The following is a 21625-nucleotide window of genomic DNA, read 5'->3' as shown; positions in this document are numbered from 1 at the left end:
GAACTCTTCTGCCCTGCATGCACCTTGTTCCTCAGCTAAGTATCACACGGTAACTGAGGATTTCTTCATAGTAGACCTGGATGACATGGAAGTTATTCTAGACATACAGTGGATGGAGACACTTGATGAATACACTCAGAGTTTCAAAAGAATGGACTTCACTTTTGTTGTCGATGGAAAGAAGGTTGTCCTCCGTGGAATGCCAAGTGAAGGTCCAAAGGAAGTTTTTGTGCATCGAATGGAGGCAATTTTTCGGCATGATGACGTTGCGTGGGCTGCGCATTGTCTTATCTCAGCAGAACCTATAAAAGGGCATTGGACACCTCCATAGGATGATGAGCTCCAGAATATTTGAGTAAACATGATAAAGTTTTCATTGACATTCCTCCTGGCATATCGCCTCATCGAGGGTTTGAGCATACTATCGAGTTGGAAGCAGGAGCCAAGCTGGTCATAACCACACCATACCACCACCGAAGAAATTCAAAGATGAGACCCAAAAAACAATTCAGGAACTGCTAAAGAAAGGATGGATCCGACCTAGTTCCAGCCCTTTCGCGTCATCTGTGGTTTTGGTCAAAAAGAAGGATGGGACGATGCGCATGTGTGTGGACTACCGTGCATTGAACAAAAAAAAGTAAAGAATAGATATCCCATTCCAAGGATAGACGAGTTGTTAGATGAGTTGCATGGCGCAGCCTATTTTTCGAAAATAGATCTTCGTTTCGAATACCATCAGATTTGCATGAGGGAGGAAGACATAGAAAAGATGGCCTTCCGTTGCCACTACAGACATTACGAGTTTTTGGTCATGCCGTTCAGATTGACAAACACACCTGCTACATTCCAATCATGCATGAATCGCATTTTCAACAAACAACTGCATAAGTACTTATTGGTATTTTTTGATGATCTTATTTATAGCAGGACATAGGAGGAGCACCTGAAGCATCTGAATGAAGTCCTTAGTATCATCGAGGAACAGTCTTTGTTCGCCAAGCAGTCCAAGTGTAAATTCGATATGATAGAAATATTGTACTTGGGGCATGTTGTCAGTAAATACGAAGTTCAAGTGCATCAGGAGAAGATTCAGGCTATCCTTGATTGGCCTCCCCCAAAATCACTCACGGATTTGCAAGGATTTTTCGAACTATGTAGTTATTATCAGAGGTTCATCAAAGGATTCTCTCAGCTCAGCGCAACTTTGACGGATCTGACAAAGAAGGGTTCTTTCCAGTGGAACGAAAAGGCACAACTCACTTTCAATAAACTGAAAAAGGCAATGAGCACTTGTCTCGTACTGGCATTACCTAACTTCACTCGACCATTCATTTTGGAGTGCGACGCGTCCAAAGAAGGTATTGGTGCAGTATTGATGAAAGATAGACACCCCATAGCTTATGAGAGCAGAAAGCTTACGCAAACAGAACGGCTCTATTCTATCTATGACAAGGAGATATTGGCCACCGTACATACGCTAACCAAGTTCCGGCAATGTACCAAGTTTGTCGTCCGCACGAATCACAATAGCCTGAGATACTTTTTGGAGCAATGGGATTTGAACGAGAGATAGCAAAAATGGGTAAGCAAAGTTCAGGCCTTCGATTTTGATATTGAATATGTAAAAGGAAGAAACAATGTGGTTGCAGATGCTTTGTCCAGAAAGCCCGTTGTCTACTTACTAACCTAGATTTCAGCCAATTGGAAAGCACAGTTGTTGGTAGAATATTCCAAAAACACATTTGCCTGTGAGCTAATGGATGGCATCACCAAGGATGATAGGTATAGAGTAGTAGATGACATCATTTACCATAAGAGAAGGATATTCCTAGTGCTTGAATTTAAATTGAAGCAGAAAATCTTGAAGGAAGTACACGACTCACCCTTGGCAGGACATCTAGGCTTCCTCAAAACGTACAGAAGTCTACGGGAGAGGTTTTCATGGAAAGGATTAAAAAGGAGACATGTTGCACTATGTAAGAGAGTGTGCGGTCTGCCAACAGAACAAATTCAAACATACCCTACCTGTCAGGTTACTGCAGCCCCTGCCAATTCCAGAACATAAGTGGGAAAGTATCTCAATGGATTTCATAATGGGGCTTCCCAAGGTGAACGGAAAGGATTGTATTTTTGTGGTGGTCGACAAGTTGACAAAGTACGCACATTTCTTCGCCATCCCCTCAGAATTTCAGGCTGCACAAGTTGTCGAGCTATTTTTTAGAGAAGTCTTTCGTCTGCATGGGTTACCCCGAAACATTGTCAATGATCGGGATAGGTAATTCATCAATATCTTTTGGACAGAACTGTTTCGGATGGCAAGGACAGAATTGTCACCAAGTACTAATTACCACCCACAGACTAACAGACAAACAAAGATTGTGAACAAATGGCTTGAAGGTTACCTTCGAAACTACGTTTCGGCACAACAGACATGGGCCAAATGGATACACCTAGGGGAATATTGCTACAATACCACGTACCACATGTCCATTGGAATGGCACCCTTCAAAGCTCTATACGGGTATGAACCCCTTTCCTTCATCGACACAATTATGGGAGACAGTCGCACACTAAGGGCGAGGGACTGGCTTCAAGAGGGACAAAATATATTGAGATGCTTGAAGGAAAACTTACAACAAGCACAAAATCAATAGAAGATGTACGCCGACAGACACAGACTGGAGAGGAGTTTCGAAGTAGGGGACTTGGTTTATCTCAGGCTCCAACCGTATCGGCAATCCTCATTGAAGGAAAAGGGAAAAGAAAAACTGAAACCCTGATTCTATGGCCCCTATCATGTAACTCACCGCATTGGTGAAATTGCCTATGAGCCGGAACTTCTGGAGGATAGTCGTATTCATAATGTCTTCCATGTTTCTTGTCTGAAGAATAGGGCAGAACGTCACAGTTGCTACTGAACTTCCGCCACTCAATGAAGAAGGAAAGCTCATTTTGGAACCGGCTGAGATCCTCGAAGTACGTGAAAAGATCCTACAAAACCGCACTGTGAAGGAATATTTGGTATGCTGGCGACACCTACCGTTGGACAACACGACGTGGGAGGGCGAGCACATTCTCTAGCACCCGGCATTGCATTTGTTTCAAGACAAGCAAAATTTGGGATGGGAGGATTGTAATGTTCCCGTTATAAAATAAATTGTTTATCAAAATGTTGTAACGGGCTGATTGATTTAATGTATCTTGGACCCATTTTTATTTTTGTTTCCATAATTTGTGTCGCCGTCGGCTATCTTTGTACACCCTCGGAAAGTTGTTCCCGACGGGTATTTAAGCACAGCATGTGGGTTGTCTTTAGGCATGCAATTTGGATTATTTCTTTGTACTGCGATTTCCCATTGGGATTCTCTGTTGTTCGCCATTTCGGAAGTGAAAGATCTTCCCTATTTGGCTCTTTCAGTTTCGGTGGGATTCAACCCTCACCCTATTCCGTCGCCTGTATTACCTCGCTTGGATCTGGAAATCGAAGCATCATCTTTCGGCATAAATATTTCTTGAATCAATTGTCTGTATTCAAGTTTCCATTATTGTGTCTTATTTACTTGTGTTTACGAACGAGTTGGCAGTCTTTGTGGTGGTCCCAACACCTAAGCGTGTGGAATCCAGGCATTTTCGTATGGCCCTCATTATTCATACAACCTCCATCCTCCCACCCCTCCATACCACTCAGCAAAATTCATTGTACGGCTCTGTGTTCTACCACTGTACGACCCCACTCTGTACAGCCAGCAAATAATTCGTACGGATCCACCTTCATACCCCGTACGACCATCATAAATGTACTGTATAGCTAGTTTTACTCTTTCGTACAGCCTTCATCTGTACACTATCTCATACCTCCATACCCCTTCTTACTTGCACCACCATATGATCGTACGGCCCTTCCTATTGGCCATAGTCATCACGGTACAATCAACTCATCCTTCTGGTTTCTGAACTGAAAGTACTTGGAACAGAACATTACAGAGATCCAAGGGTGGTGAAAATAGAACCACTCAAAATACTCGAGGTGTGTAAGCTACGCTTACAGAATCAAGATGTGACTCAATGCAAGGTCCAGTGGGATCAGTATGCAAAGGATAATGCTACTTGGGAAGATTATTATAAAATTTTCCAAAAATACCCTCACCTTTTCTCCAGGGCTAGAGCCTGAACTTTTACTTTTTAGTTCTTTTCATTGATGTAATGGTCTGGATAGATATTAATTTTAAGTATTTGTTGTGACATTCATCGGGGACAACGAAAAACTTAAGAGGGGGGTATTGTTACGTCCCAAATTTTGACCTAATTTTAATTTATTATAGCCGTTGAATTGAATGGATTTTCTTTCATAATCATGTGAAATGGGTAGTTAAATATATTCGTTGTATTCATTATTTGTTTAATTGTTTAATGATGATGGTCGTTATCCATTATTTGTCATATGATGATGATAGTAGTTAGCGGTTGTTTGGTTTCAAAATTATGATTAATAATTAAATTCCTTGCTAATATCTACGTTAAATATTATTATGGATTTATCATAGAACTTGTTATTATCGTGAAAAATGTTGCACAGGTGATTGTAGGAGAAGATGGAGGGGAGAAGCATTGCTAAATGGGATCAACAGAATGGGGTACTATCTTAGTCCACTTATCTGGTCGACAGGTATGAACTCTAACTATCTTGGTAAGGACCTAGCGACTTGTATGGCAAGGTACAATCATTTGGACACGCATGAGCTATTAGATAAACATTAAAAACATTAATGATTTTAACTTAATTAAAGTACATACCTTTAATGGCTTATGGTTGACATTTCCATCATTTCATTGTAACACATATTTATGTACATGCACATAGATATAGAAATAAAGGTGACACCATAATATAGTTTTTATACAAGATTCTATCTAATACGTACATTTAAATACATGTACAAGAAGATAAAATAATCTTCCAAATAAAGCATGTATTTAGATATACATAATGAAAGATACAACCTTGGATAAAAACATATAATATGATGCCACTCCTATAAATACATCAACGTACAACTAGATAAATATATTATAATTTGTCCTTGATTCATATCCATCAAATTCTTTTCTTTATTTATTCAATTCTTTACTTGAAACCGAAATGCACACTTGGGATACTATATCGGCATCCAAGAAGGCAAAACATTTCTTTAAGAGTTACGGCTTCTTGGAAGCCTTGAGAAATCAAATGCCTTTACATATACTTGGAAGCCAAGAGAAGTCGGATATGTATATTGCCTCCACACAATTTTAGTCTTGCATTTCTTTCCACAGTTTTACTTCTTGTTTCTACACCCTTGTTGAAGGCGGAAATAGGACACATTTTGATATTGCGTACAGATTGCTTTTGTGAGGAAGCCGGCTATTAAACATCAAGCCAAGGCTCATGTTTTTGTATTACGTTAGATCAAGTTAGGTGGTCACATCTTTTCTGAGTGATACATCTTCATTCTTTTATTTCTGCATTATAAATTATAGCAGAAGGAAGTACGTCCATGAGAAGTCTGCACTGTACTATCAAAGAGACTAATCTTCCCATTTTGAGTGAAGGCAAATTGTCATGTTGAGTCCAAACATCTTTCTTTTATTGCTGTAAGTCAGCCCGAATTGTACTTTTGCAAGTCTTAGGATTGTTTCCTCAAGCCATAAAAGCTGAGATATACTGAATATGTAATTAATCATGCACTAGCTGAGAATTAGCAAATTGATTTGGTTTACTCTAAGATTTAAACACCTAGGACTCACTCGGTTGAATGGCCAAGGAAGAGGTGAAGAGGTGATAAAGGAATCTACAATAACATGGAAACAAAATCAAAAATGATATAACAATAATATATTATTTTAAAAAGGGAAATCGTTTAATAGCTCATGCATGTTCATACTTATTGTTCTCCGGTTGTCAAGGCGAACGGTGGTGATCGGCTAATAGAACTCATCCAAAAACCTTGGCCAAGGTCATTAAAGGGCATGTCTGCCTTCATAAAATCACTTGATGTTGGTAGTGTCAGTTATTTGGACATATCCGTCCATAACTGTCCAGACATTCTAAACACTAGAAATGCTCAGGTGGCTCGACTAGCAGTACCCCAAGCCCGATCTCGGGGTAGGGAGGGTCTTTCTTTTCAAAAGATTGTGTGGGGATGGATATGGTCCAGGTTGGGGGTTAAGCCTAAGTCGTCAATGCTTCTCCTCTTATCGAAAGCCGAGGCTTGCACAACTAGTTAAAGACTCATCAGTTACTTCTTGTATGTTTTCTTCCTTCCTTTCCTAATATGCATTTATATTCTTCTTGTAATTGATCATGTATTTTCTTCAATATATGCAACTGAAGATAGGAAATCCTTATTTCAGTTACTTCAGTTAATCGTTATTTCAGTTCCCTCAGTTAGTCATTATTTCAGTTACCTCAGTTAATCGTTATTTCAGTTACCTCAGTTAATCGTTATTTCAGTGACTTCAGTTAATCGTATTTCAGTTACTTCATTTAATCATTATTTCAGTTGAATGGTTATCCCAGTTAATCATTAGTAGTTAAATCAGTTAATGTCTCATGAAAAGGATTTAAGAATGTTGTTTCAAAAGTTGGTTGAAGAAAACTCTTTCATTTCTATGTGAAATCAGATATTAGTTCTTCTTTATTTTGTTATGAAAATCTGTTTGTTACATTGGCTTTTCTCCAAAGACTGTCATTTTATTATTTTCTCACATTAAACATCAAAAGAAAATACAGAAGATGTTTGATCACCCGAAGGTCGATCCACTTTGTTTAGTAGAAGAATTGGACGAATCCCACGTTTTAAAGCTTTTGCAACAACAAATTTTGTTTGTGCAAGTGGGCCTTCACCAGCATCTACAACTAAAATTGCTCCCTCCACCATGCCAACCACTCTCTCTACCTGTTAACAACATAATCAATACATTCTGAGGACAAGTTGTAATTGTCTGCTCTTCATTCCACGAATATAATCAACCAACACACAAATATAAGTCAACTTTATATACATTACCTCAATACATGAGAGGATTACCTACCTCACCTCCAAAATCTGCATGGCCTGGAGTATCAACCATGTTTAGCTCAGTTTCATTCCATGAAAGTGAAGTAACCTGCATGTTTAATTCTTTATAATGTCTCTAGTCCCAACTTAATGAGAATAAGCATACTAAATGAATTTAACAATAATGTAACAAATAAGAAGAATGAAGCAAACAAAAACAACTATTTTATACCTGCCCAGGAACATACACATACATATAAGCTTGAGTGCAAGTTTAAATTACCTGGAGTTAGGTCAGCTAAATGAAGAAAACTTACATCCATATAACAATTACAATCCATCTAACCCCATACAATGATCACTTTTCGAAGCAAATATAATATAAATTTGACATCATACTCATATGTTATCAAAATTATTTTAAGTTCACTATAAAGACTGGTGTAGTAGATAATGTAATTCATAAAGACATAGCTAAATGAAGAATTTGATTAGAACAATTTACTGTTATAACCAAGTAACAAACTAAATAATCCCTATTACCATAGATAGGCATATAAAATCTTCATAAGACATACTGGACACACCCAGGAAATGGAGATTGAACCCTAATTTTCTGATGATCAATAAAAAATCTCCAGACAGCACTGGGTGTCAAACTCAAATAACAGGAAGGACCATCCTGGGCCGTTTCTTGGAAAGATGTGATAACACTAATAACTTAATGGAAGCAGAAGAATTATTTCCAAGTTCAATGTTACCAAGTTGAATAGTTGATCAAAATTCGTAACCAGATGGATCTCCAAAGGTTTTGGTGGACTCTATATGAATGGAAGATGCCGAATTTGGAAGTTGAAATCTATCATTTAGGGCATATTTTGTTTATCCAAATAAGTTTAGCTATATCACCCTTATGACTTTAACTTAAGTTTAATGAGAAGACAGTAGAGTTACCAATATATTAGCTAATGAAGGGAATTTGGGACCTGGGTATGAAAAATAAAGGGATCATTAAAAATATTTGTATATTTGCATCCATAATCTTTGAGTTGTCCGTATTCATTAACAATGATTGCTCAAAGTAGGCAAATTTAAATCAAGTGTTAGTAAAGCTCCTCATAGGCTTTTCACAAAACATACGACATTTGAAGTGAAAACATGGGGGCTTTTCAGGAAACACATGTTATTTCAAGTGAAGCCGTAGACCATGGAATTCATGGATTACCTTAGGAAAGGTTGAGTTTGTTTTCTTGAGTTATAATAATATCAAGAGAGATTATACTGCAGCCTGTTTACTCTAATTTCCTTCTTTAATTTGAAGTTTATTAATTGCTGAGTACTATGGAGTTCAAAAACAAACCAGTTCCCATATTTTTGCAATTGTGTGGACTTTAGAGAAGTACTTATCCCCTTTATGAATTCTATTGAGATTAGATTGGAGCTGAATGGTTTATAATGGGACCAATAGGGGCGGTGTGAAAAAAGTTTCATTAAAACCTTCATTGTACGCTTCATCCTTTGTGACTTCAAAGTGATGGATTGGGACTGCAAAGCTTGAATTATGTCAAGTCTCCCATTTGGAAACCCTAACCATGATGTCCACCACAATCCACCAACAATGATTGCTGGATATGGTCTTCTTAGAATGACACTTTGATTCCCATAACAACTGTTTTCTGCATACAATCACAGATCCAACTATGGTATCAATACCTCGCAAGACAGGTAAGTCCTGCACTGGAATGGACCATGCTGCATCATATAAAGGCAAGTCCTACGGTGGAATGGGTCATGCTACAACATACGAAGGGAAGAGTCCTGTGGTGGAATGGGCATAGGCTATAAGGCCTATGGTGAAACAGGCATCGCTTACATCATACAAAGGCACTATTTAATTGTGAAGGATAGTCCATACGGAAGAATTATTATCGGAATCCATAACCATACAGGCAGATTATTCTACACTAAAAATATAGTTAGTTTGCATATACTTGTTTCTTGTTTGGTCATTGTGGAACGTAAATAAAGGTTTACCTTGTCAAAAGGAATTTTAATTGGTAAATTTATATCTCCAACCATCTTACAATTCTTGTTTTAATGGAATTTGTGGTTCTAGGGAAATCCCCCAAAGGGGACATTACATATATTTGAGAGGAGGTTGACAGTGTTATAGAGGGGCTCCTGATCCTCTGTGTAGTTGAGTAAAGATCATTTGGCCAACCCACATTACAACTTGTCATAAAGAAGCCTAGGAGTGTGGAGCAAGCTCATTCAAGGAATAAATCATCTTCCAAACACTTCTCAAACAATAAGGATAAGAAACCCTTTCATAAAACTTTTAAGCAGCAAAAGAAACCATTTTAGAAACCTAATGAGTCCTTGAATGACTTGAGATGTAGAAATTTGTGCTTTAAATGCAAGGAACCATGGGATATAAGCACAAGTGCACTTCAAAGGGGAAGGCAAACAAGATAGAATACCTTTCAGGAGATGATGCAATCATGCAAGTTCTAAAAATTCAAACCAACAGACTGAACACAGTTGCTGTGAGGAAGAAGCATCAGAAGGGTTGATTAAGAAGCGGGAAGAAGAGGCGCCCATAGCATGCCTTTCTAGCATTTCGAAAGAGGGATCATTCGGGATTAGAGGTTTCTTAGCAAGGCAGCAAGTGATCACCTTACTTGTTACAAGGGCCACACATAATAACATTGATGAGGGACTCGTGGCTAGGTGTGGGATTCAAACACAGGAGTTTCTTGGTTTCAGAGTGAGAGAGGCAAATGGATTTGTACTTGCTTGCACTAAGCAGATTCTCAACCTCCCCTTGAGGTTGAATGATTATGATTACCATGTTGTAAGTTTGGGCGAGATGGATTCATCCTAGGGATGACATGGCTTCATATGATTGAGGAGTTTTACCTCAATGTACGCACAATGGAGATGAGGTTTGAGGTAAACTGAAGGAAGCACATGTTGAGGGGTCTGACAAATGGCAACATACGTATAGTGTCCTTGAGAAGGATGGAGAGGTTCATTCAACATGAGACATTAGAATGGGCAGTAAAGTGTGTCTTGAAGTCTTCTATAGTTGAGCATCAGAAGTGGGATTATCCTCCACAAATACATGAGATATTGACTAAACACAGTCACGTGTTTAGTGACATTCCACCAGGTGAAACACCAAACACAGGACTTGGGCACATCATTGAGTTAGAGGAAGGTGCAAAACTCGTCATTATCACCACATACAAACACCCCAAGCGACTCAGGGATGAGATAGAGAAGACTGATATGGGGCACACCAAACCTAGTAAGAGCCCATTTCGCATCTGCAATTGAGTAATTTGAGAAGAATGGGACTCTACACATGTGCATAGACTATCGCGTTGTGAATAAGAAGACAATAAAGAACAAATATCCCATACCCCACATAGATGAGTTGATTGATGAGTTGCATGGAGCATGTAGTTTCTCTAAGATCGACTTGAGGTTTGGTTGCCATTAGATGCAAATGAGAGAGGAGGATATGGAGAAGACTATGTTTAGATGTTGCTATAGGCATTTTGAGATCATGGTTATGCTATTTGGCTTAACCAATGCACCTGCTTCATTTCAGTCATGTATGATAAAGGTGTTCCAGCATCAATTCCAATGGTTTGTGTTGATCTTCTTCAATGATATCTTGGTGTTCAGCCAGTCTCAGGGAGATCTTTCAAGGCACTTGGAGAAGGTGTTAGACATTATGAAGAGGGAGTCCTTGTATGCCAAGGAGTCCAAGTGCGAGTTTGGGATAACAAAGCTTATCTACTTGGGGACAGAGGGACTCAAAGTTGATCCAGAGAAAATTTGGGCTATTAATGATTGGCCTCCACTCAAGAATCTCACACAACTTAAGGGAATTTTGGGTTATGCGGTTTCTACAAATGATTTGTGAAGGGGTTTTCACAGCGGGCAGCACCTCTTCCAGAGTTGACAAAGAAAGGGGCTTTCATTTAGACCAAGGATGCATGAGAGTGTTTTGATCAGTTCAAGCAGTTGAAGAGCTTGTGCCCAATACTTGCATTACCATATTATACTAGGCCCTTTGAGTTACAATGTGATGCTTCAAGAGAGGTACTTGATGTGATGATGCACAACAAGCACCCCATAGTGTTTGAGTGTCAAAAGTTGAGGGGGCCCTAGATGAGTTACAGAATTTATGATAAGGAAATATTAGTCATCATGCATGCCTCGGATAAGTTCAAGCAGTATCTTGTGGGTAGCAAATTTGTAGTGAAAATTTATCATTACCACCTAAAACATTACCTTACACAATGGGATATCAATGATCACTAGCAAAAAAGGGTCAATAAGCTCTAGCATTACATTTTGACATTGCATAGATGAAGGGACCCCACTTGTGCTCCATTAGTGAGATTGCAGATGACTAGCGAGGTCTGATTTCTGCCAAGTATGCTAAGTTTTAATGTTGTAGCTTCAGTCAGATTGAATTGACCAAGAGATAATCCTTCTATGATTATTGGTTAATCATCAATTAGACAAACCCTCGTATATCTACATATACATTTATTACATATATTAGATATATATATATATAGAGAGAGAGAGAGATAATCCTTCTATGGTTATTGGTTAATCATCAATTAGACAAACCCTCATATATCTACTTATACATTTATTTTTTATATATATATATATATATAAAAGCTCTAGGGTTACGATTTTGATATTGCATAGATGAAGGGAAATAAGAACGTTATTGTTGATGAATTGTCAAGGAGACCCCACTTGTGCTCCATTGGTGAGATTGCAGATGATTGGCGAGGTCTGATTTCCGCCAAGTATGCTAATTGTTAATGTTGTAGCTTCAGTCAGATTCAATTGACCAAGAGATAGTCCTTCTATGGTTATTGGTTAATCATCAATTAGACAAACCCTCATATATCTACATATACATTTATTACATACATACATACATACATACATACATACATATATATATATAGTTAATATTTTCTAATTGATGATTAATTTATAAATTACCATAGAGACATGTCTCTTCTATGCATATTTATATAACATTCAATCTGCATTTGGAACACACAGAAATAGCGGCAGTGTTATTACATTTGCAGAAAACGAATCTTCAAAATTAACATGGTAATAGAGCCAAACTGTAAATGTAAGAAAAATGACATAAATTGAAAGAATCATCAGCAAATGTAAAGACATTCAAACGATAACTCCAGATGAAAAAGGAGATATCTATCAACACATCATAAACACTCGAAACCCATAATCCAATTGGCATACTATGATATAGTTCAGACAAACTCAGTCCACAAAATACAAGGAAGATCGAAAATTGGATACGGTTCAAGTAATTACAGTTGCCGAGGATAACATATTCCCAGTCCACCTATTATACCATGTTATGAAGAATCTCGATGAACACAAAATAAATTGTTGAGCCAGTATCACTTTGCTGAGTAAATATTGTATCAGGAACGTTTAAAATTTTGAGGTCCATCGTTTGTCATCCCTGCATCTCGCTCATATTTCATAATGCAACTCTACCTTGAGTATGGCCAATACTTTTACGGACTAAAATTGAAGATTGATATCAATAATGAAACTCTAATAAACAACATAATAATTCATGGGAGTGCATGCGATAATCTGAATCCATTCGGCACTTGACATAAGGCGGAACATATTAAAACCTGGGAAGGACAACTAAGGAAGGATATTTTTTTTATTTCAGCGATCTGGACATAATGGATAAAATATCTCTGCCGTAGAAGCACTCCGAACAATGGGAATTGAAGATTAAGCCTGTGAATAAGCTCCTCAAGTTTCAATAGAGATATATAATACATTACATGCTCATTGAATGGAAAAGCCGTCAATTTGGGCAACGATGACATATACAATATAATACATCCTTATCGTAATTACATTTTATGAAGTTTTTGGCTCGGTAACATTCATACCTACAATAGCTCCAAAGGATTATAATGATTCTCGGAATCATGATAAAGCATAACAGTATCACACAATTTCATCTATATACAATGACATGAATCATCGAGACTGAGAGTATATGCATATTTGAGGTAATCTCTAGTTCCTTCAGCGACTTCAAATTCAAATTCATTGCAACCTACGATAAATATTGGACTGTGGTTTCAGGAGTGGTTAGGAAAGCTGAATTTCCAGAATTTGGGAAAGACAGTTTTACAGAATATTCTACACACGAAAACACTCCCAATTAATTTTGAGAAAGCAAGAAACCTAAGACATGTAGATCTTTCTGGCTGCGAAGATTTGAAGGTTTTGCGAGATTCATTTACTGAAAATTAGAGCAACTTCAATACTTAGCATTGACAGATTGCAGGAAGCTTGTTCTCCCAAGTTAAATCTCCACGCTTGAGTACCTCAATTGTGACAGTTGCTCTATGCTCTATAAATTGCCTTAAAATATTTAAGTACGCTCCACACTGAGCTCAGGAAATTGCCTCATAGTCTAGAACAACTGAAAAACAAATCTGGAAGAATTACTAATAGGAAGCCCGTGGTTGAGAGAGTTTTTGTCTTCTCTATACGCTTTGAGCAGTTTATCAGACTTGACTTTGTTCCTATGCAGAAAATTTACTTTTTTATTGACAACTCTGTTGAAAAGTTAGTGGATCTGGAAAGGTTTAGAATCTACAAATGCGGAGTGAAACATTACCAGAAAGAATCGCAGGAAAGAATATGAAAATTTTGGATGTTCAAAATTGTCAAATGCATAAAGATAGGAAATAATTCAAGATATATGCCAGCGTGTAGTTCTCACAATCACTCAAGTTGTTTGACAGAACTGATTGTGAGAGACAGCCATATTTTAGGGATACATATTACAGGGGTAGAAAGCCTTTTTTAAGCTTGAAATTATTGAGCTGTCCAGCAATATCTATTAACAGAAATTGTTAGATTACCAAGCAGTTTGGTTATCAACTGTTCAGAGTTGACAACACTGGTGGACCTCTCTAATTTGGGAGGACTCAAAGTTCTTGACATAAGTGGATGTGTACAACTAAGAACCATTAATTTGGAAGGTTTCACTTCAATAGAAGTAATTAAAGCCGTGTAGTGTCCGAATATACGGAACATTCAGGGCCCAACGCAGTAGAAAAAGTTATGTCACGCTAGTTTCATTGACATTATGACTTGTGCTCCCAATATATCAACGGCTATTCTTTCAGGATCAACTACGAAAATGGAGGACATTGATGAAATCTAGTTTGCAAGGACGAAATATATGGCAGAAGAAAAGAGATTTTATAATGAGGAGGTGTTTTACCCATGCACAAAATGACACAATAGTGATATTTTACAGACATATTGAATATGGAGTTTTGGTGACTAAACACGTCCATTTGGACTGTTGAGTAAAGCACGGTGGATAATATATAAATGAGAGTCAACACTAAGGCCTACAAATCACCTAAGGAATGAACATAATTTATAGGTGGAACTAATATATGGTGTCTTTAAGGAAGAAGCATTGACTATGGAACATAGAATAATATGTAAATATAAAATAAGGGCTTTATGATATGGCAAGGAAGCAAAATTAAAACAATAATTCAGAATCATTTTAGGGGTTTATATCCTGTGGAGATGAATCAGTTAGGGAAACTGACATATCAAACACTGGTGCAATTATTCACAATATATATTGAAACAATATCGAATAAGAGTCTAGAGGGCGAGGATATGTCTATTTTTTAAGCGAACAGGGACTCTCAAGAAGGAAGATTGTATAATCTCAACAAACAAAGATCACATTCACTTATTTTATTTGAAGGTCCATGTATTCTATTAGAGATTGTCTTGCAGATTATTCAGAGATACAAATTTTATCGTGCAAAGTTAAATTAATCAAGAAACAATCCAAGTCATTCTTGTAGCCACATGGAAATCTAGGTAGTCTTGGTGACTATTTTGCATACATGGATATCTACATTTATAGCAATCTCTAATAATAATGAATAGTTGATTCACCATATGTCATCATTCAAAGCAAGAGTGATTTAAAGAGTAATCATATTCTATTAGCAGAAAATTATGAATAGAGTTTGGAGTGATCTACTAGCATTGACAAAATAAATAAGAAGTTTGCCATACTTGAATATGACGCAAAATTATTCAACAATATAATAATAGTGACTTCACATTGTGGGGGGGAAATGATAAACAATGTTCGATTCCCACTTGAATCATATTTAGAGGGTAAATGTTCCATTCATGTGCAGATAAGTATTTCTTATCTTTAAGTATTACATTTATCTAATCATTGTATTCTCTCTCTTAATTGTATTTTCATATGTACTATAAGAGTTATCTGCCTTGATCTTTTCCTTTGTGTTTGGGAATGTTCTTGCAGGAAAATATACTTGAACTCAATCTTATGACTTCAGTCAAACTTTTGATGGCCTTGATCGTATTGATTCAAAAGGGAGTCTGACACTTCATCAAAGAAAACCTTGTACGAGGAGGGCTGAAGGTTGATATCAGATTCAAAGGGAGTCTGACATTCCATCAAAAGCGACGTTAATTGGAAAAAGTCAATAGATTGAGAGGGAGACGTTTGAGGTGAAATTCCTTGTAATACATTCTTCTCTAGGAAAGAGAAGCTTGGGGTGAAAGCCCTTGTTCCACCCTCTAGGAGCAGCTATGGTGTATCCACCCGCTGACTTGGTTCATGGTGGATATCATGAGAGTTACTATCTTGCATATATGGATTATATCTAAAGGCGACAATCTTTCATTGATGTATTTGTGAGGTCGTTATTGTAAGGTAACAATCTTAACAATGGCTTGACCTATTATCATGATGGACTACATTAAGTTGTTGTCCCAGAATGTGTTGGAGATCATGATAACAAACATATCATGATAGACTAAATTAAGTTGTTGTCCTGGAATGTGTGGAAATCATAATACTACTTTTGTTGTTCTTGAGTTCTTGACCTGTTATCATGATGGACTACATTAAGTTGTTGTCTCAGAATGTGTTGGAGATCATGATAATGAACGTATCATGATAGACTACAGTAAGTTGTTGTCCTAGAATGTGTCAGTGATCATTATACTACATTTGTTGTTCTTGAGTTCTTAATCTATTATCATGATAGACTACATTAAACTATTGTCCTGGAATGTGTCCGAGATAATGATAACTAACGTATCACGATAGACTACATTAAGTTGATGTCTAGAGTTTATCGGAGATTGTGATACTTGCCATAATGGAGACTACCTTGTTGTCCCTGAGATCAAGGTTGTTATTTGATAGACTACATTCAGTATTGTCCGAGTGTCGAAAATCAAATAATCCATATCCTTCTAGGATATAACATATTCTTTTGGCAGGCATCATGAACATGATACCAGTGCACATACCAAGAAAATATTAAGTATGATGAGCATCATATGATTACTACTTCTTGTTGAATCATCCTTCAAATGATATCAAAAGATAACATCTAAGTTGATGGATATATGTTGATATCCTTGAATATGTCATTCTTGGAATATCATATTAAGATGATATCTCTCTATATGCTTGAGAGCATAATGTGTTTTATAACAATCCTCACTAGCTAAGAGGGAGTGTTAATGTTGTAGCTTCAGTTGGATTGAATGTACCTAGAGATAATCCTTCTATGGTTATTGGTTAATCAATTAGACAGATCCTCATACTTATACATTTATTATATATTATTATATATATTGTTAATATTTTCTAATTAATGATTAATTTATAAATTACCATAGAGACATGTCTCTTCTATGCATATTTATATAACATTCAATCTGTATTTGGAACACACAAAAATTAAGGTAGTGTAATTACATTTACGGAAAACAATCCTTCAAAATTAACACTAAGAACACATGGGCTACCGATCTTATTGATGGAACAGTACAGGATGACATATATACAATTGTACATGATCTCATCATTTACAAATTACAAAGGGCCATTTTTTTTGGAAGCCAAGATCAGAGATGCAGAGACAGATACTATGTGCTTTTCATGATGCACCTATGGTCAGACATCCTGGATACTTTGAGACATACCGGAAAATATGAGATGAATTCACTTGTAAAGGGTTTAGGTCGTAGGTTCTCAAATATGTGTGTGAGTGCCCTACTTGCCAATCGAACAAACAAGAGCACACTTTTCCCATAGGTTTATTACAGCACTTACCCATTCCAAGTAGGAAGTAGGAGTGTATCTCAATGGACTTCATTACAGGCTTTCTCAAAGCCCAAGGTAAAGATTGTACCTACGTGTGGTAAATAGACTTACTTAATTTGCCCACTTTTTTCCCGATCACCGCTCCATACACAGCAATATAGGTGCCATACTTGTTTATCTGGGATGTATCCATGCTACTCAATCTAGTTTGTACTTGTTTTGATATCATGCTACTCAATGTACCCATCTTTATGATTAGATACTCATACTTTTGATATTTAATTATGTAATACTAAATAGAACTCTTTTATTTTCTGATTCAACAATCTAAATTTGTATCGTTCAATGTTCATGTATTTAGTAATAATACCTTTGCTATTTTATAGTGCTTTACTATTTACATCGTTATGTCTTATATACACCTTTTCATAACTAGCATTTTAAGTACCACGTGTATAGAATAAAGCAGCATACACACACCCCTCCCTCTGTCGCCCTGTCATCCCCCCATCGTCTTGAAATTGAGGCTCCTTTGTCCCCCCACACCGACGTCCCTTCATCACCCAGGGCAGTGTAACTATAGCATTAAGAATTAGAAGATCATGTGCTTTCAGTATATGTTCTTTTCAGTTTCCTTCCTTGCAAAATTATCATCAAAAAACAAAAACAAAAAAATTATAAAACCTTCAAAACAACAGTAAAAAAGAAACAGAATTAAAGAATTCTTACCAAAGTCAGAATTGTTTGCAAAATATCAAACCTGGTCAAAACTACCATACCTAGGGTGCCCCACTACAAGTTGTGGAGGCATGCTGAGGTCACGAGCCTCCATTGAGACATCTTAGAGTGTTTGGTTGCAAAGCATATGTACATGTGCTAAAGAAGAAGTGAACAAAGATGGAAAACAAGGCTATGAAGTGTACTTCGTTCGATATATTTATGATGTGAAAGGACACAAGCTTTGGGAGCTTATTATACCTTCTTCAATTACATTGCAACCAAAACAAACTAAAAGGAAAGATGGAATTCAACTTGTTTTTACACCTGCGAAAGTTGAATGGGGACCACTAAATATACAAGAAGTTGAGAAAAGCTCGTCTAACTTTGAATATTCTATTTAGGAGGAAGAGCCTCCACCTCAACTTGTTTGAAGATGATTTACAAGGCATAGAAAACCACCTAAAACGTATTCATTTGAAGATTAACAATGCATTTTTGCTTTGAATAGTAATATGGATGAACCAATATCTGTAGAAGAGGTATTAGATATGAATGATAAAAAAATCATACAAAATTGCTATCGACTAATAAATGATAGCTTTGAAAAAAATATACGTGGATCTTGTGTCATTGCCTGAAATGCAAATACATGTTGGTTGCAAAGAAGATTGGTTCAAATGAAGTTATTGAAGAGTATAAGGCCAAATCAGTTGCAAAAGGCTACTCTTAGGTTGAGGGATATTTTCTCCAGTTGCAAAAATGACAGTTATTAATTTTTTGTTTTTTACTTTTGTTAATTATGATTTAGAGGTTGACTAAATAAATGTGAAAACCACACAGCCAAAGCAATAACTAGTAGAAGTAATTTGGATCCTGAAGAGAAGAAATATGTGTATGGCCTGTAGGATCAAACAGACCTGCAAACTTCTACAGTGGTGTGTCAAAATCCTACAAAGACTACATCTCGAAGGATTAATGAGCATAGAAGACGAAATTAAGATTAATTGGGCGTATTTCTGACCTTAGAAGCAATGGTAATGCCTCTCTCGCGCTCCAAGCTAATAGAATCCATTGCACGCTCGTGTGGAATATCTGCACCACACTGCCTCAGTAATCTGTCCATAAGCGTTGTCTTCCCGTGATCAACATGAGCAATCACTGCAACGTTACGGATTCTAGAAGGGTCCATTGCACCGGAGCTGTCCACATGATCAACCTCTGGTGCAGTCGCTGAAAAGGCTCGGTTCCTAAACCAGAAAGATCCTAAAGAATTTCTGTTATATTTGTGTTTTTGAGTTTTTGAGCTGTGAGAAGGTAAAACCCTGCGAGCCGCACACCAGGCGGCCTTTAAGTAGGGGCCCGGCATTAAATTTATTTGCTGCTGCAGACTGGATTTTTTTGAAACCCTGTAGATATCCTGCCGATGGATTTTGCGAGTATTTTAGTGGGGCTTTACAGAGGTTTATGTGTCTCCTTTACCCCTGAGCCTAATAAAAATCGCAGGCAGAGGAGGGAGAAAACGTAACGCTTATCTATGCGAGGTTTATAAAACCTCTTTGAATTTTTTTTTGACTAGCAATTGAAACCATAGGTTCAATGGGCACGCACACATTAATTACTCAAATTTGTTAGGGATGGATAAATTTTTGTTATTTTTGTATTTAGCTATATTGGTCACATTAAAAAATTTATATGATTGTTTAAATCTATTGTTTATTATATGTGTGTTTAATAATATAACTATTTAAAAATTTGTTATTTATGAAGATAATAAGAGTTTGGTTTTGGAAGTGGAGCTCTTTAGCAGAGGATTTGTGTATTTCATTGGATTGTGTTCCCATATTCATAAGGTCTATGTGTCATCCATTTCATGTGTTTCTCTTGTATGTTGTCTTATTTTTGTATAGTGTTGTGTTTAGTTTTGTATTTTATTTTATTTTTCTCTCAATCGAAAATTTGGTGTCATTTAGGACTTGGTTTGTCGATGGGTGTTGTTCAATCTCACTGAATGGCAACAATTAATGGTGTGCCATACAAGGATAATGGCGAAGGATGTATCAATTCTAAGAAGAATGTTGTTCATAACAACAATCTTCAGTTAAGTGCAAAGACAAATAAACTCTCTTATAAGTCAACTCTAGCAGAGCAATTCAAAATCGAGTGTCGAGTAATGACTTGCTTCAATGGAAAGTTTGTTAGAAAATCTACCTTGAGGTCAAATTGATACTTGTGTGACAAAGGAAATGGACATCAAGTGGGAGAAGAAGGTGTCATCAAAGGTTTTAGACCCCTGAGGGGGGAGAAAAGGGTAAGATCCCTCTTACTAGTTTAAAAACTTTATCCCTTTCTCCAAATGAAGATATGGTGAGAGCTATCAGGTCTAAATAATCTTGTTTAATGAATATTACCGACTCTTTTGTTTGCATGTACAATAAATTTATACCAACAAAACAATTCTTAGATAATTGGTCTAACAATGTTTGTGGGGAAAAAACTTGGCATTGTTGTTAATTTTTAGGAGAATGATTCAAAAGGTCTTTGTTATTTTCTTAAATTTGCATGGTATGAAAGAAAGAGTACTTTAAAAAAAGTCTTAGAAATGTTGGCTAATCCATGCTTAGGGATTTCTTTTGGTCATCAAGTGGAAATCTTGAGCAGGTGGTTACTTGATCGTACCCTAATTGAGTCAAATTCAAAGGTGTTTAACCTAAGTTTTGGACATTTATCCCTCAAATGTTGAAACCCTTGGGTTTAGTTTTACAAATTGAGGATTCAAGGGTAACTCTTCCCCACCTAAATAGGCAAATCTTGATTTCTCTTGAGCTTGAAATTGATATTCTAGAGTTGATTGCTTTGGAAATTGAAGGAAAAACCTTCGCCTAGGAGCTCACATTGCTTAGAAATCTTGGAGCAAGCTTGTCATTGAAAAATATACAAAAAGAATTCAATTTCAATCCAAGTTGTAATTTGGGGGGAAATCCTGATTTGAATAGAGAAGGAATGAGGGAAAATTATATGATAAAGCCCCTCACAACACTTGGGGTATACCTAATGAAAGTTCTATTGTTAATGGAAAAGAATCGAACTCCAATTATAATCTTGAACACAAGAAAATGGAGGGGAAGTTTATTACTCTTGTCAATGCTCCTTTTGAAGATGATTTTAAAGTGTTTCTTATGAGTGGTAATAATAACAATATTCCCTCTTCTTCAATTGATTGTCAACCAAAATGTACCCCTTTGTCTAGTGAAAATATGAAGGTTGATATCCCCATTAGGAACAATGTACAATAGATTGCACTTGAAATCATACATGAGAGAGTTAAAAAGGTTAGGAGACTCAAATAGTCATCCTTGGAGTAGAAAGTTTCCTTAACTAAGCCCACAATGCCCAAATTGGAAGAGGTGAACAATAAATAGATTATTCCTTTTAACTTGTCGTGAGAATTAATGACAAGTGAAGAGAATAATTTACTTAAGTCTTTAGCAAAAATTGTAAAAAGAAAATGAAATTCAGGGAATGACAATCAAGCTCTAATTATGTAAGAACTAGAAGTAAGCACAAAAGACTCATATATGCATGAGTGCTCTAATAGGTTGTATAAGAACCAAAAACC

General features: G+C 36.7%; 1 protein-coding gene across 1 annotated transcript in view; it reads right to left on the bottom strand.

Annotated features, from left to right (window-relative positions):
- EMB2785 (elongation factor family protein) overlaps nt 1–19636 on the bottom strand; it is a 212989-nt gene extending 193353 nt beyond the window's left edge. Inside the window, exons 1-3 of the mRNA XM_089792717.1 lie at nt 19031–19636; nt 7072–7146; nt 6785–6935 (exon numbers count right to left, since the gene is read on the bottom strand). Coding sequence (XP_089648843.1) covers nt 6785–6935; nt 7072–7146; nt 19031–19375 — 571 coding nt within the window. The 5' untranslated portion in view covers nt 19376–19636. The remainder of the gene's footprint in view (nt 1–6784; nt 6936–7071; nt 7147–19030) is intronic.
- Between the last annotated feature and the right edge of the window lie 1989 nt (nt 19637–21625).

The sequence above is a fragment of the Cupressus sempervirens genome, chromosome 7, assembly GCF_028749045.1.
Source record: "Cupressus sempervirens isolate cs-2001-9-10 chromosome 7, ASM2874904v1, whole genome shotgun sequence".
Taxonomy (NCBI): domain Eukaryota; kingdom Viridiplantae; phylum Streptophyta; class Pinopsida; order Cupressales; family Cupressaceae; genus Cupressus; species Cupressus sempervirens.
Note: the sequence above shows the minus strand (reverse complement) of the source record. Positions and strands in the feature narration are given on the sequence as shown.